The sequence below is a fragment of the Gymnoscopelus braueri genome (genome assembly GCF_963280865.1).
Source record: "Gymnoscopelus braueri genome assembly, chromosome: 20".
NCBI classification, from domain to species: domain Eukaryota; kingdom Metazoa; phylum Chordata; class Actinopteri; order Myctophiformes; family Myctophidae; genus Gymnoscopelus; species Gymnoscopelus braueri.
The window spans coordinates 14207318-14231272 of NC_137622.1; the positions used below are offsets into that span (position 1 = coordinate 14207318).

The 23955-nt window shown below is 41.4% G+C and overlaps 1 protein-coding gene across 2 annotated transcripts; it reads left to right on the forward strand.

Annotated features, from left to right (window-relative positions):
• The first annotated feature begins 92 nt into the window (after positions 1-92).
• Positions 93-21744, forward strand: cnot6a (CCR4-NOT transcription complex, subunit 6a). 2 transcript variants are annotated; one of them, XM_080415423.1, is made up of 12 exons: positions 93-258; positions 1936-2057; positions 2294-2480; positions 2781-2866; positions 3338-3442; positions 3917-3985; positions 4713-4870; positions 5013-5167; positions 8867-9021; positions 12770-13003; positions 14100-14305; positions 16881-21744. In XM_080415423.1, exons 2-12 carry the CDS (start codon positions 1946-1948, stop codon positions 17094-17096), a joined length of 1683 nt encoding a protein of 560 aa, XP_080271549.1. In that variant the 5' UTR covers positions 93-258; positions 1936-1945; the 3' UTR covers positions 17097-21744. The 2 variants fall into 2 exon arrangements, with proteins under 2 accessions (XP_080271549.1, XP_080271550.1); XM_080415424.1 differs by having other exon boundaries at positions 94-258; positions 3338-3427.
• Positions 21745-23955: the final 2211 nt, after the last annotated feature.

The following is a 23955-nucleotide window of genomic DNA, read 5'->3' on the forward strand; positions in this document are numbered from 1 at the left end:
TGCCAAAAAAAAGGACAGATCTACAAGCCACACAACGAGTCGCGTCGCGACCGCCTCGAAGCCTTGTGTAGATCTGTTCTTCTCTTGGCGAGCGGCGACACCGTGGTACCGCAGGCTATAAGTGAGGCTCTATCATTGGCAGAGAGACAGTCGCCATGATACAGCAGCGGAAACGAGCCTGAAGTAGAGCTAGAAAACAAAAGAGAACAGAACACGCACTCACTCAGTCCTCTCGATCTGGTGGTTATGCTTTTGCAGGTAAAAGAAAAACGGCATTTTTAAACTATTTATTATTGTTATCGTCATCGTTGACAACAGCGAGGGACGGAGAAATGTTTAAAAATGTCTAAATCGTTTTAGTTTTTTCGAAGCGACGGTTGTTTTATTTTTAAATGTGTGAATGAAAAGTCGGGTCAGCTCCGAAATGTTTTTTAAGAAGACGCGTTAGCTTGTGGGGGCTAGGCGAGTTAGCCCGACGCTAAGCTAAGCTAACAGTTCTGTTCTGCCTGACTGCTGTGTGTGGCTGCATTCAGGGTTGCCATGTCCGGTTACTATAAGCGTCTATAGGTCTGTTTTTCCTGTGAAAGTTACTTGTAAATATTGGTGGTGGTTTCTAAAGTGTAGTTCGTTTGGGCTTGTTTCCTAATGTTGTTTAAACCAGTGGTTCTTAAATATTGTCATGTAAAGGACCCTCAAATTAGTATGTATTTGTCCACACGGACCCCCTATCTGAAACATTTTTAGTGCCAGGGATCCCCATACCAGAGATCTGTGTTTTTTAAATTAATTTAAATATTCTAAAAATGTCACCCCCCCCCCCCCCCTTGTAAAAAAAAAAAAAAGCTTGTATATCGGATTTGAAGTGCTCATGTGTCGCTTCCTATGGGCTTGTTTTCACAGAACTGGTTGCTTGTTTCTCGCACACAATCTGGCAACACTAGCTGCATTGTGTTCGCTTTAGCTGTAGGCTAACTAGCTATGTGGCTAACCCGTTAGCTGTAGCTGTTAGCTTTGGTTGTAGGCTAACTTAGCCTCTATGTGGCTAACCCGTTAGCAGTAGCACCCTGGTTTGCTTCACAGCAGACGGTGATGTCAATGCTTGGCTCTCTGGGCCTAGCAGCTCTTAATGCGCAAGTCCGTGTTGTTGTTGGAATTACATAAACAACAAAATGTGCGTTTGGCTTTTTTTCACGTTGTATTTTCCTCTTAATTCACGCCATTTCGTGACGCAGACGGCAGCTAATTGACCCGTATGAGTATTTTTTTAAAAACGTTTGTTTGCCTCCTTGCTTTGGTGCCTGTGAAACTAGTGTTATATTCACACAGCATTGAGGCTAGGCTAACTAGCTTAGCCACAGCGAGAAGGAAAACGATTATTCAAAAAACTAGCCATATTTTGCATTTGTCAAACTCGTGTGTCCTTATTAGTCAGTTTGTTAACAGCCCTGACATTTGATGTGTAAAGGATTGTTGTTGTGGTGATATCACTTCTTCTCCTTCACGCTTATGTAACTAAGCGGACACCATTCATAGCAACAAAGCTGGTTAAATGTTAATTGGACTATATTGCAACTAATGCCGTGACGTTCATGTTAACGTTACAGTATTTCGACTTTTTGTAAAGTTGTGCTTTCAATGCTTTGCCTGACTTCATGATGGTTGTGATTCAAAACGACTGAACTGGATTTATTCACCTGTACAATAATGACACCAGGTGGTCCTGTTGGTGTTGTGTATTCACATTTAAACATGGGATGTTGGCTTTTGGAATTGCCATTTGTTGCCGAAATAGACGAAACTAAAGAATTGTATTCCTGTATATATGGGTTGTGACACATAAAATGCTTGGTGTGTCATAACTGAAGTCCTTATGTGATTGGCTTGTATTTAAATGGCTTGTATTTAAATGAAATCAATGTAACTTCACTCCCACAGTGTTACAGGAATGCCCAAGGAAAAATATGACCCGCCAGACCCTAGGCGGATGTACACCATTATGTCTACTGAGGAAGCAGCCAATGGGAAGAAGTCATACTGGGCTGAGCTTGAAATCAGCGGTGAGTCATGGATGTGGTGAAGGGACACTTGCACTGGTTAAATTGGGGAGGAAAGGCCCCTTTACTTTTTATTTTCATTATGCTTTTCCATCATTGGGAAGTGTGTCATGAAAATATGACTCGGTTTGTTTACTATCCATAAAGTTTTTCTGACTTGAATCACACAAATGCATAGTTGTCACCCAGGGACCTCATTCTCCTGTTCATGTTTGTCTACCGTCTATGTTCCTTGGCAGGTCGAGTAAGGGCCCTCAGCCCAGACCTGTGGACTCTCACCCACCTCACTGCCCTGCACCTCGGTGACAACTCCCTGTCACGCATCCCACCCGACATTGCCAAACTACACAACCTGGTGTACCTGGATCTCTCGTCCAATAAGATCAGGAGCCTGCCGTCAGAGCTCGGCAACATGGTATCTCTCAGGTGAGTCGACTGTAAATATCTGAATTCATCCCACACTAATTAGGCAAGGCTTTATTGTTCAGTGGAAAAGAGAATGGAATAGCTTTTATGCAGTTGACCCAGATTTCTAGTGCGATATGCTACATGATATCCATAATGTCAGGTACTTTGAATTATGGCCTGGGCATGTCAGAGATCCTTTGACACTGTTGTCATGGAGGTTTGTTGCTGGATAATGCCTGTGAAAGGTGAGGAGGTAGTTACGTCCTCCTCCATAGGGCAACTTTTTGATTCCTATATCTTCCCTCTCGTCTTCAACAGGGAACTTCTTTTAAATAACAACCAGTTGCGGGTTCTGCCATTCGAATTGGGGAAACTGTTTCAGTTACAAACACTGGGGTTGAAAGGTGAGTGCTTAAACGATCAATTATAGGAATGGGACGATATGGAAATTACATGTCACGATTATTGTGGCAAACATAATTGTGATAATCAAAATATGCTTAAAACTTAAAATGCCGCTTTTGTTAACCACGGGAACTCCCAGCATCCCTGTTCTGGGGGGGAACTTTAGCCAAAAATAGCCGATCTACAAGCACACAACGCGTTGCAACGTGTTGTAGAGTGAAAATGGTGCACCAAAGGTCCGTTTTATCAAGTATAGAGGGTTTAAGTGGTACTGAATTTGCAGGTCAACAAAAGCTAATTCATCCTACTGTATGACGGAGGACAATTTCACTTTAAATTCTCCGCTACTATTGTGACACGATTATGAGCGGTTTCTTATCACAATTAACAATTATTGTCCCATCTCTAAACAATTACATTATTATTCTGTTTGGCTGGAGATCATGCAACACATTTTGCTCTCTCCTCAGGAAACCCACTTGCACAAGAAATCCTGAGCCTCTACCAGGAACCTGACGGCACGCGGCGACTGCTCAACTACCTGTTGGACAATCTGGCAGGTGCAATTAAGCGCAGTGAGTCCTCTGTGGATGTCAATTGAAAATGAAGCATGTTTTCTAAGCATGTTTTCTAATTCTAATTCAGTGGTTCTCAACCTTTTCAGGCCGTGACCCACCCAAAATAATCATATTTGAACTGGGGACCCCCCCAAAATCATATTTGAACTGGGCACCACCCACAAATCACAGGGAACCTTTTCAAACCCACAGGTTGAAAACCACTGGATAATTGACAGTCTGGATAGGCAAGGGAAACAGGGAATCCTAGGGTTGTCTCATTTGTCTTGATTTAATTAGCCCTCAATAACTAGTGTTAATTATATTGCTGTTCAGAAAATTATAGCCTTCAGGCTGCTCTCTAGGCTCAGAAAATTATAGCCTCTAGGCGAGAATTCCTGACCGCAAAGTTTAAAATGTAGTTTACATGTCATAGTCTATATATCCATGTTTGTTCTGCCCATGTTGAGCTCTCCTCTTCCCCCTCTTCAGTACCTTCAGAGCAGCCTCCGGCTCGGTCATGGATCCAACTCCAGGAACCTGACCGAACACGACCCTCAGGTAATGGCCAACCTGACATTGTGTGTATGTGACTGCCACTGCCACACACAGTGCTGGCAGTTACCTAACCAATACAAGTGTTTTTTTTTACCTGTGATTAATTTCTTTTAGAAAATGACAGATCTATAGTCTCTCAATGAATTGTGAGCATGTAGATTCAAAGTGTTGGAAATGGGGCTTACAGGGTTAAACACTACTTCCATAACTTTTTTACTACAGATATTACAGCCTTGAGTATCGGCCGATGCAGTGCTTTTATTTTATTTAGGTCGATACCGATATCAATCCGATACAGCACGTATTTCTGACTGATATCAGGCAGGCAGAATACTTATTTCGTACTCTGGAATGTTAAAGTCTTGATCAAGTGATATTACTCAGAAAGCAAAATGTACTTCCCCAGAATAATAGTCCACAACACGTTATGAGAAAAACCCTTTATTAACCAATGGGTTCAACTTTAAAATTTAAAATCAAACTGCAGCATTAAACAAAATGAATAATAAGACCCTTTGTAAGACATCTTTAACATTTCTTGATTGAAGTGCTGGAGTGGACTGCTAGAGTAAAGTGCTTGGATTGGATTATTTTCCATGCAGTTTTTTGTGTGCTGAAAATCGGGCCGATATCGATCCACGTATCGGATGGGGACAGCCCTATCCATCACTGTGCACTTGAAAATATGAAATGGCTCTAAGACGAAACACTTGTTCTTGTCTCCCTTCAGCGTTGTTTTCTGTGATGTGCTACAATGTGCTATGTGATAAATATGCCACACGACAGCTATATGGCTACTGCCCATCATGGGCTCTGAACTGGGAGTACCGGAAGAAATCCATCATGCAGGAGATCATGGGCTGCAATGCAGACATAATCAGCTTGCAGGTAAGCAGTGGATGTCAAATAACAGTTGGTGAACAACATTCTTATGTTGTCGCCAAGTGCAGTGGAGAATACATTTTTGCTTTACAATCAGTTGTCAACAATCTGATTTTAAATGAAATGAGGTGTGTTAATGTGATTTCAGGAAGTGGAGACAGAGCAGTACTACAGCTTCTTCCTGCCTGAGCTAAAGGAGCAGGGTTATGAGGGATTCTTCAGTTCAAAGTCACGGGCAAGGACCATGTCTGAGTCGGACCGCAAACACGTGGACGGATGTGCAGTTTTCTACAAGACAGAAAAGTATGCAGCTGTATTTCTTTTTTAAATCTCCCTGTAATGGGCAAAAAGTGCCTTTTCAAGCAGAGCAGCAAGCAGAATAATCAAAGTTGCATGACACTGATACCCAGAAAAGGATCAGAAGACAGGCCTTACATTTGCATTTTCAGTCTTGGGTAAGTAGACAAGCCTGGCAGCAGCTCTGAGATCTATTTGCCCTGTTAGTGGTGGGGCTGGAAGGTTTGCTCGGCTGCTGCTCGGTTTGTCTGTCCACGACTTTGGGCCAAAAAGACATCTTGAAAACTACTGGCCGTATTGTCATGGAACTTACTGTGCACCTTCATGCTCTCCACAGGATTAACCCTACTGATTTGAATGACCGTGTGGCCTTTCCTCTAGCGCCACCATTTGCCCCAAATTTCCACGTGCACTCTTTACGCGCAAGCCAAATCTAAGTGAAAAGTTGGCACTATGTTTTTCACGTTAACACTAGTATTAACAATGGGTGTTAATCCTACAGTGACTATACCATGACTCCCAATAGTAATCTTAAGCCCCACTACTGATATTGGCGTGTGTAGCTAGCAGGGCGCTTAGACTGTTTTCAAATTTATTTTTAATTGCTGTGGTTGATGCATTTGCTAAGCATTGATAAAATGTGGTGTAGACTAGTTGTAGCAACTGGTACATTGCCATATCAATTTATTTTACCCTCACTATTATAACAATGGCTTCTTAAGAGCAGTGAAATGCATACGCAACACACAACACAATTGAGCGTGTTGATTCTTCTGCTGGATCCATTACATAACGTTATTGTTGGGTTTCTATGAATATTTGACATTCTATTAACGCTGTCTTCATCTTGGGGTGTAACTTGTGTCGTGATATAATTATTGGCTTTATTTGTGTAGCACTTTTCTAAACTTAACTCTTTGACTGCCAGATCAATAGTGTAATAGTGTGCCACTGCTGCCAGCAAAAACAGCAATTTTACTGCACCTTTGAAAAATCATGGGACTATTCTCTGTGACCGCTGTCCTCACAAAGATGTGCTCGTTACACGCACAGGGTTGTCAAAGTAGAGGGGGAAAAAATTATCCAATCGCGATCCTCCATTCAAGAGCTATGGCTGTTCAATTAGAAATGGACTTTGACAATCAGCTCCCCTGAGGTAAGAGTAGTTAAGTCCCTGATGGCAAGTGTTTGATCTGCTTTGTTAATCTGGATTTAGAAACGACCAGACCAAACTTACTTCAGGTTCTGGGAGCAAACTGCCAAAGGCCTAAAATATAACGGGGAGCCACGCCCATCTGGGCTTCAAATGTTATCAGTGAAACATGCAAATCAATTCTAAAATTAGCAGTTAACCAATGCAACGATGCAATAACTGTGTTAATTTATGGAATTAATTACATAAATTCTACCCACACTGCACTAGTTGTTGCTCCGTTATCTGATGGCTGATAGATCCAAATGTTATGGAAAGGGTGTGTGTGTGTGGCCCTATATTGTTGGGGGGGACGCAAGTCTGTTATTGACAGGCTGCGCTATTTACCTAGGCAGCGGCTGAAATCACATGGCACAACTGGTTGAGAGGCTGAGATGCGAAGGGTGAGAGAGATCAAATCATTTATTTTTCTGTTCCCACAAAAATATACAGAGACTGGGCATAATTACAAATGGTGTTTCATCATGATTAATCTGTGATTTCATCCGATGAAAAAAAAACTTAGATTTTTTTTTTCTCCAGTTAAAACCTTGCATATGCATTCTAAACAAGCTGTAGGCTTGAGGAATGGGAATGATTTTAATTAAAGTTTTCGAAAGAATCTTATTCATGTTTTCCCTCCTGCTAAAGGCATGATTCAAACTTTAACCTCTCCTAGAATATTTTGTAGTTTTCATTTCTTTTTTCAGTTGGGATAATTTTTTCCTATCCTGATCTACTGGTATTGTGCCATTCCTTAAATGGGCTCAATAGGCCATTTTAGCGTTCTCTTGAACTGGTATTTGGCTGAAAGTGACATACTTTTCTCAATCCCATCATCTGCTGACTCTGCTTGGTTGTCAAATCTAAGCTGTGATCATTTTGAATTTAATTTTATTCGATCGGTGGAGGTCTGGAGGAGCGTAATCAAACTAGGCTTTAATCAACTTGGTGGTTGCTATTGGTTGATGTTTATTCAATACAATTAGTATGATAATTATAAATGTGGTGGTTTATTCATAATCCATTGTGGAATGTATATGCTACTAGTACTACCCTCTATGTACACACTTATTTTTGAGTAAATAATACAAAATGCATCTATACTGCAGTCAGTGCAATGTACCAGCCATGCCGATACAAATTCCTTGTATTTGTAAACATACCTGGCAATAAAAATAATTTGGATTCTGCTAGGTGCAGGACTATAGATATAAAATAATAGATGGGTAGCTCTATTAAATCTAACTTTATATCTCTCCATTTAGGCTGGGGCAACTGACTATTGCTACCATAACAATTGCATCTTCATAGAGAACACTGCATCATGGAGGCCATATCAACATGTTGAAACTATTGATTACTTACTGTTAAATATTTAACAGGGACACACGCAGCATTGCTATACTTATTTTTTATTGATCAGTAGCATTCGTATGCAACTCCATATTCATAATACGTTGCCAAACTTGACTGAATAATAGTCAATGTTGGCTAAACAACATTGCGTGGTTAATAAGTAATGGGTGTCAGAATAGTTTTGCTCAAGTGTGGCGCTAGAGGAAAGGCAATGGATCAGCAAAATGAATATCGTCAATTAGATTTATCTTTTGTGCACCTGAACGTTTTGTCCTGAACGTGGAATTAAAATTGACTTGACTTTTGGAAAGGTCAAGGGGTCACTCAAATGTTAGGGTCATATTCCAGGAAGCCGGAAGCCTGAATGTACACAGCAAGTTTCATGGCAGTCCAACCAGTAGATTTTGAGTCTTCTATTGTGTGCAAGTGGAAATATTGTCATGGGTGGTGCATTAAAAACCAGACAATTTTGGACATCTAAACTAGGCGGAGTGGAATTGTCAAGATGGCCTTGTTTCTCTTTACTCCCTCTTCACTCCCTGTATCATTGTCGCTCAAAGCAGGAAGTGAACAAGAGGCTAAAGTTTGCATAGAAACATGGACAAGACAAATGTTAAAGCTTTATTTGCATGCTTTTTTTATTTGCCAATTCTGTCTCGCACAACACTCATACAATGCAACACCACATGCTCTTAAAGCTCTCAAAACTTTATGATTTCAGCAAAAAAAAAATATTTTGGTTTTACAGTGAGCCAACTCTTTTCTTTACATTAGACATCCTCAGTTATTTGTCCACTAGTTGTGAAACCTTTGCTCAACACTTTGCATATAGAAAGCCATGTCGTATAACAATGACTCATTGGGGTTGACCTCAAAATCTTGAAAACATGACTAGCTTAAAAAGCCTAGTATGAAAGGGGGTCAGTGCTTAACTGTAGAATTCTTAATGAACAGTCAAATCAGCCCAGGGCTTGTACTAAAGCACAAATGTTTGAACATGGACTAAGCCAGCCCTGGCCGATCCTTAGCCTCGGGCTTGCATTAACCCAGCACATGAAAGTGTGAAAGCACTTAATCTAGAGCGGGCATGATGTTTCTGAACTTCTGAGACGTTCCCGATCTGTCTGCTCAGTGCTTCTAACTGCCATCTCCAGGTTCAGTGTGGTGCAGAAGCATACGGTGGAGTTCAACCAGCTGGCTATGGCTAACTCCGAGGGCTCCGAGGCCATGTTGAACAGAGTGATGACCAAGGACAACATTGGAGTGGCGGTTCTACTCGAGGTCCGCAAGGAGATGATGGAGCTCTCCTGTGAGTATGAACCCTGTTGTGAATTTCTGGGCTTTTTTTGTTTGGGTGCAGAGTAACTATAAAGTAACTACCGTAATTTTCGCACTATAAGCCGCACCTGACTATAAGCCGCAGCAGCTAAATTGAATGTTTGGAACATATATAAGCCGCACTGGACTATAAGCTGCGGGTGTAAAATCCATAGATTTAGGAGGTCCCCTAGTGGCCGTTAGCTGTAAAAATCCATAGATAAGCCGCACCGTTATATAAGCCGCAGGGTCGAAAAATGGGAAAAAAGTCGCGGCTTATAGTCCGAAATTTACGTTATATAATTTCGTTAGACACTATGTAAGCAATATCAACGCATTAGGGAGTGCTGCTGTTCTGCACATCAACACAGAGCCGTGATACGGTCTGAAGCATGCTATTGAGTACAACAGCACAACTATGAAAGTGTTATTGCTTTTATACAACAATTCTACAAGTGGCTTTTCTTGATTTACGGTAATAAATATCATATTTGGCTCCACCAATACATAGTTCCGCGACTGACTTTTTTTGGGCAGCCCTCCAGTACATTCTGACTGGAGGCCTGGTGAAACTTTCATTTGAAACAGTGGGTAGAATGAGTGAGTGAGCAGCTCACTCGCTGGGGATGGCTAAACTGTAATTAAGTTGCGACAAGACCAGAGTCAGTCTGTTATACTGACCAGGTTTGAACCAAACTTAGATCAAACTTCTCAGCCAAATTGAAAGGGAAATGTATTAAAACATTGCCTGAGGTATGCACCCTACAACATAAACTAACATGACACATAACAGCTTTTGTTGGCGTTACTTGCTGCAGTCACCATATTTGTTTCACTGAGTAGTAGTAGTAGTATATTTAATATAGACACTATTGTTGGCACCTTGGGGAGCCCTTCCCCCGCTTAGATGAGACCGGCAAATGCGTCGCCGCCAAAGCCGTGCCCCTTCTCGGAGGCATGATCTCTCCTTTAAACCTATCATTTCATAATACTAAAGAATTTTGTTTACAGCTCCAACCTGCTGATGTCATGTCGGATTACTTCCGCAGTCCGCCCATCTTGTTGACATCTGTTCCTGATTTATTTTATCTTTTTTTTTGATGTGTGTAAATACATCCAGAGACACAGACTTATGGACTGCAGAGGTTATCTAACGTGACGTCAGCAGGTTCAATTCAATTTTATTAAAGTGTCAAATCACAACAAGTTGTCTCAAGACACTTTACATGTAGAGTAGAGACCCGACATCCCACCCTGAGCAAGCAATTTTGCGACAGTGGCAACGAAAAACTCCCTCTTAACTGGAAGAAACGTCAGGCAGACCCTAGGCTCTAGGGCAGCTGGGGGTCCATGGACCTGCGACGTGGGAAATAAAAGAAACTCCGGGGAGCGGGTCCCCGGTTGTAGAATTAGTGGCAGGCCTTACTAGAGCGTGAATCCGTACAGGGTTAATTACGATTGTACCAATGGGACACAAACCCACACAACCAAAGGGAGGACGAGAAAAGAGAGGACAAGAGGAGAGAGGGAAGGGAGGGGTGGGGAGGGGGGGTAGAGGATGACTATAGGGTGACTGAGTCTATACACTTCGGCTATATCATAGAGAAAGGTTTTTAGTCTAGTCTTAAATTTACAGAGTGTCTGCTTCACGGACTGAGACTGGGAGAAGGTTCCACAGCTGAGGTGCCTGAAACTTAACACATTGACATCCAAAAAAAAGTACTCAGGAGCCGAGATACAGAATTTTTAAGTTAACAAGGAAGTGGATAGGAGTTTAAATCTTCGCTAAATCATATCTCCTTGGTCTTTGGGTAAAAAAAACAAAAAAAAAACATATATATATATATTATTTTTTTAGAACGCAGATCTGCGTCTTCGGCAGCCAGGCGAGCGATTAAATAGAACGCAGATATGCGTCTTTGGCAGCCAATGTGTTAAATGCTCTGCCTCTTGTTCTAAATTTTTGGGGGTTTCCTGGAGCCGTAAGCATTTTTTCATACTGTGGACGCAATGGTGTTCTGGCTGGTTTATAGGGCTCGATGAGTTCTTTGAGATATACTGGTGCCTGTCCATTGAGAGCCTTGTATGTGAGGAGGAGAACTTTAAACTCTATTCTGTATTTAACCGGGAGCCAGTGCAAAGAGGCCAATGAAGGAGTGATATGATCTCTTCTTCTGGTTCCTGTCAGTATGCGCGCAGCGGCATTTTGGACTAGCTGCAGGCTATTTAGGGACTTACTTGGGCAGCCTGATAATAAAGCGTTGCAATAGTCCAGCCTAGAAGTAACAAAAAAAAAAAGTTTTTCTGCATCATTTTGGGACAGAATGTGCCTAACTTTTGCAATATTACGCAGGTGAAAAAAGGCATTTCTTGAAATTTGTTTTATGTGGGACTGAAAGGACATATCTTGGTCAAACGTGACTCCCAGATTCTTTACAGTGGCCCTGGAGGTCAAGGTAATACCATCTAGGGTAAAATTCTTATCGGCTAATTTATCTCTGAGGTGCTTAGGGCCAAGTATAATAACTTCAGTTTTGTCCGAGTTGAGGAGTAGGTAATTACGGGTCATCCAACTCTTGATGTCTATACAACAATTGGAACAATTGCGCTGTAGTTAAACAAAGCTCTCGTTCTCAAGTTCAACTAATACTTAACTAAACATTAACAATTTAGTATGGAAATGCTCTGAATATTTCTAGCTTGACGTTAATATAATAAACTAGAAAGTGTGCTCCTCAGAATGCAGTTCTCCGCCAGGCCGGGTTGCCTACCCAGGGCCAGCTAACTTTGGTCATGGCCACTTGGAATGGGATCTGAAAAATAAAACGTATAAATCTTGATCACATGACCCCCAGAGATGACGTGCACAGATTTGTTAAGTCTGTAGGAGTAGTAGAGAGAGAGTGTGATTTGAAAACTCAATATGGCAGAGAATGTAATCTGGCACAAACGGGGCCTATAAGTGAAACATTTGGGGCAGTGGTTCTGCTCTGGCCTCCAAGCAGTGCGTGCACAGTTTCACGCCAATCAGTCCAACGGTGCCGGAGATTAGCTGGCCAGAGTGACAGACGAACACACACACGGATACATGGAAGGATGGACAGTAACATAGTAAAACATAGTCTCGGCATGGTACAAATTTAGGTCAAATAGCATAGGTTTACAATGGAGAGATGCCCCCTGTAAGAAGGGGCACAGCCTTGGCGGTGACGTGTTGCCAGGCTGGTATGTAATGTCAGCGGCCCCGCCCTCGTCTATCCACTTTTCACTTCAAACATTCCCAGGCTTTCTTTCTGAGAAAGCAAGGCTGGGATCCGAGGTTAGTTGCCAGGCAACACAAACATTTTCCTGCACACTAGCTTGCTTGTGTAGGTCTACATTACAGCAGGCCAGGCCAGCTACTTTGTCAACACTCTTATTACACAGTTGCACAATAAATGGAAACAAATTTGCATGTTGACAATGTCTTTGGCATTTCTGTTGACAATTGCATTGGTGGCATGTGTAATTCCAATGATCAGACTTTGTTTTCTGCTCTCCATTCTGGAGCAGACTGTTGCTTAATATAAAGGAATTTTAATTGTCTTCGAATTTCGTAAAAAGTTAAAACAATCGAGTAAAACTATATGCTTTGAAATTGTATACGTTATAAGCAACTTAATTAAGTGTCAACTCCGTATTGTTGAAATCCTGTCCTAAAACTCTGCTTCATGCCGTCCTTTTATCATTCTTCCCTTTAGCGGGGAAGTCACTCCATGGCATGGAGAAGCAGCTGCTACTGGTAGCCAACGCCCACATGCACTGGGACCCAGAGTACTCTGACGTCAAGCTGGTCCAGACCGTGATGTTCCTGTCAGAGGTGAAGAACATTGTGGACAAGGCCACACGCAGCCTAAAGCTCTCGTCTGTCTCTGGTGAGACCAACGGCATCCCTCTGGTGCTGTGTGCTGACCTCAACTCCCTGCCGGACTCTGGTGAGTGAGGTGGACTATTGAACATATTGGATTATATTGAATATAGGATTGATGATTGGGTTTCTTTCCAACACCTTCGTGACATTTCACCGGATTATATGACAGCATTTGTGTTAGTAAAGACGCTTTTGTATTTTAGATGGTACTGAAAATCATACTGTCTGTATTTTTAAATGCTCTCTAAAGTAATCTTGCCCGTTGAAGTCTGTATTTCGGTAAAGGTGATTGACAAAACGTGAGGTTGCATAAAGTTTAGGGCAAAAAATACAGACCGTTAAAGCTTGATTTTGCCCAGGCCTAAAAGCCTCTAAAATGAATCGATATACGCTGATAATAAAGTCATAATCAATCTGATCCATTGATTGCCTTGAAGCTAATAATTGTTTATTCTACGGATGAAATAGGCCTACATATGTTCCACAGCGGTGCTGCTGCTGGAATATAAACTCAGACAGCTCTGTGTTCTCTTTACGCTATCAGTTAATAGACATTTTAGGCATTTGTCAGCATTTTTCTTGTTCTTATCTCTGAGCACACAACCAAATTCCAAATCTCTGAGCACACGCAACGATCAATGTTTGAATATTTTGTGAATATTCAAGAGTCTTGCAACTTCACTCCTTCACACTGCATCGCCTCCCAAAAAGAACAAATTTGCAGGTTATCGTGTCGCGATGCAAGCCTTAAAGTAAACGTAATAATTTGATTGGAATATGCAAGGAAACCTCTGAATAAACATTTGTAAGTCAGATCATCTTAATAGTCTTGCATAGAAAAAAATAGAATCCTCGGTATTGCCCATGCACTGAGTGTTTTGCCTGGAGGGGGTCCACAGGGCTACCCTGACTCCGTGACACATTTCAATCTCCGACACCTGACAGACTTCTTATTTTGATGGCACGCGCGCAAGAAAGATATTAATTGCCGCTGCCACAACTTCATTCAGGGGAAAGACTTTACAGAAATGTATTTTGCTAAACATCGAAGTGGAAACTGAAGGTAAAAGGGAGGTTTTGCATTTCATTTCATGACACTACGGTCGCGTGAATATTGTGACATGGTTATTTCGGGTGAACATCTTACTCTTCCTGTCCAGGCGTGGTGGAGTACTTGAGCACGGGTGGAGTGGACTGCACCCACAAGGACTTCAAGGAGTTGCGCTACAACGACAGCCTGATCAATTTCAACTGCAACGGCAAGAACGGCACGTCGGCCAATGGCAGGATCACCCACGGCTTCAAGCTGAAGAGCGCCTACGAGAACGGCCCGATGCCTTACACCAACTACACCTTCGACTTCAAGGTACCTGTGCTGACTATATCATTGACATTAACAGAGCTGTGAATAACTCGCCACATGATTTTTTTTAAACATATAGACTTGATGGAAATCATCCTCATTTCAACACTGGTGCTGTGGCATGTCCATTGACTATGACTCGTGGTGTACTTGCCAGCCTTTTAGCACAGTATGAAAATCAACATGCTTAGACTTGGAATAAGTGGAAATTTGTCTTATTGTAGCATATTTGGTAGAACTGGTGAATGGCCAGTGAGTGATATGTATTGGTGCCTTTCTAAAGCTGATGATGACTATGCAATGATTTATTTAGCAGAGATTTTAAGATGAATGTTTTCTCATGTGGGAAAAAAACTCAATGTTCCATAGTTGGTATTGTACCTTGTAGCAGTCCTTGTAGATGTTCAATGTCAGTCTTGCATATAATAGGAGGAATTGGAACAGAACTCCTTCAACTGTGTGATGTTTGGGGCTTTTTGTGTCTACGGCCCACTTAAATTCCCCCCACAACATTTGCATTTTAGTATCTGGATTTGGTTTTGCTCTTCCATAACCTGCGTTTATTTTTCAGCTTATGTTGTGGATTGCTTTGTTGTGGATTTTGCTTTGGATCATTGTTGTTGAAAGTGCCACTTATCCTGGTCGCTATACCGCCTCCCCCATGACAGCCGGGGCGCCTGATGGAGGGGAAGGGAACTGGTTGGAATAACGTGTTCCTTCCACGCGCTACGTCCAACCAGGGAAACTCCCCCCTGTCAGGTGACAAGAAGGTCAGTTGGCTCTCATGCCTGAAGGAGCATGAAAAAAAAAAAAGCCACTTATTGGATCCATCTTTTTGAAGGATGATGGCCCCACATTTTCCTCATGTATTGCAGTAGCATGACAAATTCATTAGAGGTGGGAGAAAAGAAATTAGATTCTTGGCTGCATCTCAATGCAGACGTTGCCGATTGTGAATTGATGCACAAATGTCAAATCAATGTTAATTTAACGTAATATTGACAGAACGAAAAGGTGAAACTAAAATGTGACCGTGGCGGCCAGTTTACAGCAACCTTGTATCTTATCTTGTACATGCAAACATTTACTAGGCCTACATGTGCATTAGGGATGCATGATACGGATAAATCGGTTTTATATTTGATTAAGTAATAACTTATCAACGTAAAATTGATAATGGTATCACAATATTTCAATTACCCCAAAAATGCAGATTTATTGTTGAATAACTTGATATGAAGGCTAGTGGGAAATGACCGTGTTCAAGCACAGCGCCGTACGCAGAAACGGCATGCACAGAAACGCTGCGCACGAGAAAAACATTTTCCCAATGTTGGCAGGTCTGGAGACGGACAGCCCCCAACTCGCTCAGTAGAACAACACTGTACAATCACGTGTCGTCACTTTGATCTATTCAAAATAACGGGTCAAGCTGAAACGGGCAATCTATTTGGTAATGACCGCAGACACTCGACTGAAAAAGTGTTAAATTTGGTGTCCTTCACTTCACTGTAAAAAAAATGTGTGTACTTTAATGTTGTTAAATAGAAACGTGTAGGCTTAAATGAATCTGACTGAACAGTCTTTACCTACCTCCCTGGATTATAGTCAAACTGATCTATTCAATCACAGCATGCAGCTCGGAGCGATTCATGTCCCTTCTCTGTACAAGTCCGGGCTTGTATTGTTAAACCACTTAATTACATAAGCCTATTAAAAGGAGGCTATATAATAAGAAACATTTATATTTGGAATAAGCGCAGCCTTAAGTTTTTAGTGATTCAGAACTGAAAGGCAAAGGTGTTTTCATAAAAATGATGGCTGACATTGTGGCCAAAGAACTGTTAAATTTGCCCAGCACACGTTGTCCCAGGTGCTGTCAAACTGTCTTTGTATCCTGCCCAGATTGACACCACATGAAGATCAATTAATTGTCCATGTTGCCATTGACTTGATGATCTCCATGGCAGTGTTGTCACGATACTGGAATTTCTAACCTGGATACAATATGTGAATGAGATGAATTTCTAACCTTGATGTAATACTTTAATTAGAATTAGAGTTGAATATTAGTTCTGTTGGTTCAGTACTGGTTCTGTCGTAGAAGAAATGGGCTGAGGGTTCAGTTCACTAATTGTTCTGTCTGTGTTGACAACAAGAATGGTTTGAGAGTTCAGTTTGATAGACTGAGCTCAGAGTTAAGTAATGGTTCTGTGTTGAAAGAATGGTTAGAGAGTACAGTCTGTCTAGTAGAATTGGTTCAGAGTTCACTAATGGTTCTGTCTGTGTTGAAAGAAATGTTTGAGAGTCAAGTTCTGGGTCAGTTCGGTGAAAGAATTGGTTTAGAGTTCAGAATTCTATCTGTGTTGAAAGAATGACTTGGATTCAATACTGGTTCTGTGTTGAAAGATGACAATGAACTGTAAACATCGCTACCGACTGTCAGTGTTGAAATGAACTCTGGGTTAAATGGCTATACTGTTGCTCGTTCAGTGCTGCTTGCACTTAGAGCATCTTAACCTGAGGCGACTCTTCCTGCGTCTCACTCACTCATTTCTTTCTCAATCTATCTATACAGGGTGTCATCGACTACATTTTCTACTCCAAGCCTCATCTGAACGTGCTGGGTACCCTGGGGCCCCTGGACCCCCACTGGCTCATAGAAAACAATGTCAGCGGCTGCCCTCACCCTCACATCCCCTCCGACCACTTCTCCCTCTTCTCCCAGCTGGAGCTGCTCCTGCCGAACGCGCCCCCCCAGGTCAATGGGCTCCACCTGCCTGCACGCAGGTAGTGAGGCCCTCCACACACCACGAGGGGTGGGGGGTGGGGGGCTTGCAGCCTGAGCGCCCCCCCCCGCCCCCTACCTACCAGCTCTTCCCCCTCCCCCGCACTGCAGGAGGAAGACAAAAAAAAACACAACCTGTAAAATAAACGTACAGTGAGATCTGGCCGACAGGGATTTCGTATGTTATAGATGTTCTATTTTTCTTTTCTTTTTTCCCCCTTTTTTTTCATTGAAATTTTTTTATCTGCTCGAGTCAATCCGGTTCGTATAACTATATATTATCTTGTGTTTTGACACCCCTTCCTCCAACTGACCCCCCCCCCCCCCCTCTCCCCCTCCACACGGCTTATGTGTCTCTTAACTGGATAGGATGGTAGCTCACTCATATTTGTCACGTAGGGCAGCGTGTGGCTTAAACAGATGAACGGAAACATTGCAGAGGGTGATGGGGGAACAAATATGATGGTCTGTCTGTCCTGTACAAATCTCAAACCAGCAAAGACGGCAGACTCGTCTGTCTCAGACCTGCCAGCGTCTTGGGTTTGCTTTCCCCTCACTTCTCTGGGCCTCTAGCCTGCTTGGGTCAGTCTCTCTGTGACGCAGGAGGTTTTCTTTTGGGGGTTCAGCAACTGTGTCTGGTGGTTGATGTGTTCCCCAGAAGTGGGCATAGTGCAGTTTGAGGAAGAGGTGAGATTTCCTGCTGTCATTCTGTGGTGCTGAGGCCTTAAGTGTCGTCACGGCCTCCCGTGGTGCTACAAGTTAGTCTACACCGCTGACCCCGGCCCTGGTGCAATGGCAACCAAACCCACAGATGCCTAGAGAACTTGACGGCTGCGAAGAACTACTTTTGCCTGTTTTCACGTGAGCAGTGTGACTTAGAGAATGATGTTGTGAGAATTTGAGACTGGCTACCATCCCATTTGCAGACTGTTTTTACCCCGCTTGTATAGTTGTAAGCTAGGCTAGTCTTATACTTTTGTGCTCATAAGGACCATTTACCACAGGGATTTAGGCTGATGGGCAAAGCAAAGAGGCAAATTTGTAAAGGTTCTTGTCCAGAGAGTAAGAAGTGGCTGATGGGAGTAAAACCAGCATTCCTCTTGCTGTCTGGAGTTGCCATCCAACTCCACACAACACTGAAAAACAACTAATTGCAGGCAGATCTGTAGCACTGTCTCTGAGGCCAGTAGTGACTTTTCCCCAGCCATAAATTCCATACGCAAAAGCAGTGTTTTTTTCACAAGTGTTTGTACAGAATAGAAATCTAGATTCAGTCTTTACATGATTGTATATGAACCACAAAAGACCTGTTTTCTGGCGTTTTTTGTACTAAGAGTAAATTATGATCAGATTTGAAGAAGAAAAAAAAGATTGTATTGTAAACTATGGCTAAATTTTTATCAATTTAATGTTGAGATGAATTGATATTACCAGCTTGTACAAAAGACGTAGGAAGAGGTTGTTCTAGGCGTTCGCTGTCACTACTTTGCACTCCCTGTAGATGAACTGTTATTAATGAATCAGTATTTTTTTTTCTCTACCTGTAAATAGCCACTGAGTAAACCCTGCCTGTTGCTTCTCACCCATTAACAAAGCCATTGATCCACACTGCTGCCACCAGTACAGACAAAATAACATACAAGGATGAGTCCACCAGTGACCTCATGTCTGCCCCCCCCCCACACCATACATACACACTAGAGACGTGTGATGCAATGACTGACAACCCCAGCAACCCATATGATCTCATGTGTTGTACAAACAGAACATTGTGCCTCACTGTAGCAGTTGTTGTCTTGCACTATTTACAATCAGCGAACGCCTGACCAACCTTTTCTCATTTTATTTTTAAATACTGTCAAGACATTTGTGAAGATTTTTTTTTGTCCTTTTTTGGGGTTTTGTTAATGTTGATTTCCTTTTTTTTATGAGCTGTGACAATGTTATGATGTGTATATTCTTCCTATTCATTGAGCTCTAGTAATCAGGTATGCTATATCCACAAACCTTGTTTAGTTTTCCCTCTCTGGACTTGGATGTCGTCATTTTAATGCGCCTACTGGAATGTTTTGCGCCCTCCTTGTATCTTAGCACAGCTTCTCTTTTCCTGCCCCAACACCGTTCCTCAGTCTTTCACCATGACCCCACCAATCTTCCCCTTTCAGTCCATCAGTGACCTCACCCCGTCCTTTACCCTAAAACCTAATCTATAATCCATCGCACCATGGTGTCTCTTTTCAACAAGCGACACCCTTGTACTACGGAGTATATATTGGGCTTAAGACGCCCCCCCCCTCCCCCCTTCAATGTTGACCTGTATTACTCTAGCCATGTGTTTTTAAAAATCCCTTTGCTGAACCACTGTATAGTACCCGACCCAGCCCACTGCAGCTAGAGTGCCATCTGTGGTCCCTTACCTCCGTATTGGACCGGTGGAAGGTCCACTCTATTCATCTGTGGTTCCCTACCTCCCTATTGGACGGGGTAGAAGGTCCACTATATTTATCTGTGGTCCCCTACCTCCCTATTGGACAGGTGGAAGGCCCATTTGTATTCTGCTTTTGGATAAACAAGGGATGAGGGGCATGGGGCTCACCTGTTTCTTGCGCTGATAGGCCAGATAAACACGTTGCTATTAATCTGTTTTTGTTTACACTCGGACCAACACGTGAATTCTGACGAAGGTGAGACTCTGTTGATACAACCGACATTGTCCATTTTCTTTTTCAAAACAAAGTGGAATAATGAGCACTTACAGTAGCCCCCCCCCCCACAAACTCTACTTTTCCCATACGATGATGGTATTGGTGAATAAGCTTCATCAATTTCTAATGTAAATGTTTTGAAATTTTTATTTTTTGTTCAAAGCGAGAGGGAAACGAGTAAATAGAAACACAAAATTTTGCCCTGAAATCAATTTCTGTTGTCCCGTTGAGCCCTATTTTATTTTTATTTTGTTTTCAATGGAAACCAATGTGTCCAGCTTTTCCTGAACTGCATTAGTATTGTAGATTTAAAGACTAGCTTTTTTTGTAAAGTGTGAATAAAAGATGTATCTCATGTTTCCTTTCTACAAAATATTGAATTGTGTTGTGTAAAATCATGAATTCTATGATGTGTTATGATTGCTACATTGTTTTTACTTTGACGCATTTTTATTTTTTGTCCATATTTTCTCCCATTTCAAAGTACCAAATCCTCGGTAGAAGTGACGGAGAGACATTGTGTCTTGAGAAATTGAATGTTTTCGACGAGGTCGCTTAGGATGAAGTCTAGATTACTTAATGGAGGAATAGAACTCAAGTGTCATTTCTATGGGGGGGTCAAACTTGCACGACAGGGACATTCAAATTTTCAGCTTTACTTGGGAAGTTGCATGTTGCTAGCAAGAGTGCTAGCAGCGTTGGGAATCAAGACAGCAGAGCTGCAGTTCAGGTGGAGTTTAAATTCTGTTGTGTCAAACTACGCTAAATCTGTGCCGCTGCTTGCTAGGCTGCTCCTGTATGCAGCACATCTCACTCTGTGTTGTTGTGCATCAGTGATTGAATCTGTAACACTAGCTAGCTGCTATCGATGGTCACTGAATTTGAATGCTCCCCCCCACACCAACTTTGTGAACCCTCAAAATGTGGCTTTTATGGTTGAAAGAAAACAGGCAAATCACAGAGCCAAGCTTCAATGAGTGATCACATGTAGGTTTTGTTTCGTCACTATTGCATTGTCTATTAGTTGTTGGTTTTTTTTAGGCATTATAGGGGTGATTTTTGTTTTTCTTTCCCAGGCTGCAACCTTTTCGTATCGGTGCACACCAAAGCTGCTTGTAGTTTTGTTCTCTATTTACATGTAGTGCAATCCCCTTCATATTCACACTGTCAGCTCATAGTCTCCATGAAATGTAGGGCTGTAAGGAAAGCAAGGTACCTCTGCCTTTTCCTTGAATTACATTCTTTATTCGTAATCCACGTTAACTGAGTTTTCCTCAACTCATAAACATATTTCAGGCTCATTCTTTACCAGAAACTTGGCAATAATACCCAGAACCGTATTCAAAGGTTGTTTTTTTCCCCTTTCGTGTTTCTCTCAGTAAACGGTAGCTAATTCAACAATTCACCCATATTGAGTTTCCTTTATTTAACCTTTCATCTTTGTTCCCACATTCCATTTCTCTTCCAACCTTATCTGCTCTCTTTTCCATCCATCTTGTATATTTACTCATCCTCCTTCTCCCTGCCGAACTAGTGGTAGTTGTTCAATGATCAGGATTGTCTCTGTAGTCAGCTGAGTACATATAATATTGATCTGTGTCACTGTGTTAATGCACTGGACCAACTATTGTTTACCATTCATGAAATACCAGCAAAAATAGAAATATATCTATATATAATAAAACAAGAAAAAAACACACTTGCACAATGTTGTAGAATGTCCATTAACCCAGATTGAGAAATCAAGGCAGCTGTTTTCAAATCAAAATAATCTGAATGGTAAACAATGCTCTTTCTGTTGTATTCTTTAGCCGTCCACTCTGCTCTTTGGACTTTATTGGTTTATTATTTTTGTTTCTGTTGACTACAAGTTCTGCTTGTTTCCTTTACACCTACCTATGTATTTTCCTACTTCTGGTTGAAAATAAATTCTATATTATCTGTTTCAAGCTGTGTCACCTCTTTTTCTTTGCAATGGATAGTGAAAATAAATGTATCTATCTATTCTCCTTCTGTCTCCTCTGCTTCCTTGACTATCTAATTCTTATATTTCCGTTTTATCATATTTATTATAGCGACTTCAGGGGCTGGAGCCAGGCTAGGGCAACTATGTATTATAGAGCAACTATAAGGGACCTAATGTTCATTCACTTGTCTGTGTTGCCAACAAAGAATACTCCACCAGGGAACCCATGAATTGAGTACAATGGATTCAATTTGGCATCATCCTTTTAGCAGAGCTTTTTATTACTGTACTGCCATATTGTTAAACATGTTAAGATATTCAATCGAAACTCAATGGCTATTACAAACATTCTTGAGAGCAAATCTACCAGGTTTTCCTTGCTATGCTTGTACCAGGTTAAATAATGTAAAATATGTATTTTAATTTGAATAGCTGAAGTAAAACGCTGCATCTCTACCATACTTTGAAATCGAATGGCTGTGTGATACTGGAAAGACGTCTCAATTTAGATGCAATTTCCATTTTTATCCTCATGGTGGCACCATTTGACCACTTACCGCACTTTCAGCAGCGACCTGTCCAAAGTTGCATGGGTTTGACACAAGAGCACACCTGAGCATGTGACGGCTATTGGTGGCCATCATGTGGTAAATCCTAAAGTTATTTCTCTGTAGAATATTGTCTAATTGAAGTGACAATGGTTACCTACAAATAGGTTTCTGGCATTATCTGAATGGGCTAAAGTCGAATTCATACTCTGTATGCGATTCGCTTGTAGATCTGTTCTTGTCTGCAAGCAACACTGTTCTGCAGGGGTGAACATGAACTAGCAGTTCTCAACCTGGGGGTGTCCCCGCATGAAAATAGCACAGTAAGTGACAATTTAAGGTAATACCTAAAAAAAAACACGTTTTTGAAAGAAGACCAAAAACTGGTCAGACATTGCCCAAATTGTCAAATAATATTTGAAAGGGGCAAACATTTTGAAAATAGCTGACCTACAAGCTCACACCGGCTCGCAACAAGGTGTTGTGAGCTTGTTCTCAATTCACACAGCAAATTATTATAGCTTAATATTCTACAATCTGTTCATTTTGTAGACTAAAACTATGACGAAAAATGCTTATCGACTACTCTTTTTTCACTGACGAAAACTAAACAAAATAAAAGCAAATGAATCTATGATGACTAAAACTATGACTTAATATATTGACAATTTTGTCAGCAAATAAAAACTGGAGGGAGTGAAGAGATTCAGTAGAACTAAGTGAAGTCATTCTGAATTTCATTTAAGGCAAGCACAAAAGCTAGTTATTTTGTAACAAGAGATGGTGTGTTTATGTTAACTTGAAATACAATGCAAGCTAAAGAAATCACCTCTGACCTGTACTGATTAGAGAAGTGAAGAACCCAGAGTTGCTTATCTTAGTTTGTAAATTAAAAGATTGTTTGACATGCTGAATGGGTGTAACTGTTTCACCTCCCTCAAATTGAAACAAATATTATGTAGGCTACTAAAACGAAGAATTTGAGAATAATTTTAAACAATGCATTACACTTTACTATAGGCCTACTTGTCAGGCCTACTCCGCTAAGGGGGGGATTCTAATAATCTGAATGACGAAAAAGCTGGTAACCATTGAACTGAATTGGAGCATTATGCTGGTGTGCATATTTGTATTCTTTCCAACTATTCTAATCTGACCATGAAAATGAAATTATAAAACTGACTATGCCACCTAGGTTGAAGTAAATACATATATTATTTTAACACAGTTACAGCTATCTAACTTAATGTAAGGTAATAGCAGACCTACTGTTCCATTGACTTGCCTATAATGTGATGGCTTATTTCGCTGGTATTCTCTTTGTTGTTTGGTACAATTGAACTAACATTATACAATTCAAAGTACAAAGTCTTTCTATTAGTTGTTATTCATTAATCTAAAGTGTGCTTGCTTAACATCTGGGGCAACATCCAAAAGGGCAATATAGTCTTCAAAACAAAACGGAAAAAAATGCAAAACAGCAAATTGAGACACAAAATAATGTGTTATTGACAGACAGCTCCTCCCTAGAAAGTAGACACTCTGAACACTGTGAATGCAGGTTACTGGTAGAGGTAGACACTAATAAGCAGGCTTCAGGAGGGCTCCCTCCGTTTGCCCCGCCCCGTTGCCACACACCTGCTGTA

Excerpts from the sequence above, each read along its gene's own strand:
- cnot6a (XM_080415423.1), top strand. The coding sequence starts at position 1,946 with ATGCCCAAGGAAAAATATGACCCGCCAGACCCTAGGCGGATGTACACC. Across the intron at positions 2,867-3,337 it reads ACAAACACTGGGGTTGAAAG|GAAACCCACTTGCACAAGAA; the intron begins GTGAGTGCTTAA and ends CTCTCTCCTCAG. Across the intron at positions 3,986-4,712 it reads TGACCGAACACGACCCTCAG|CGTTGTTTTCTGTGATGTGC; the intron begins GTAATGGCCAAC and ends GTCTCCCTTCAG.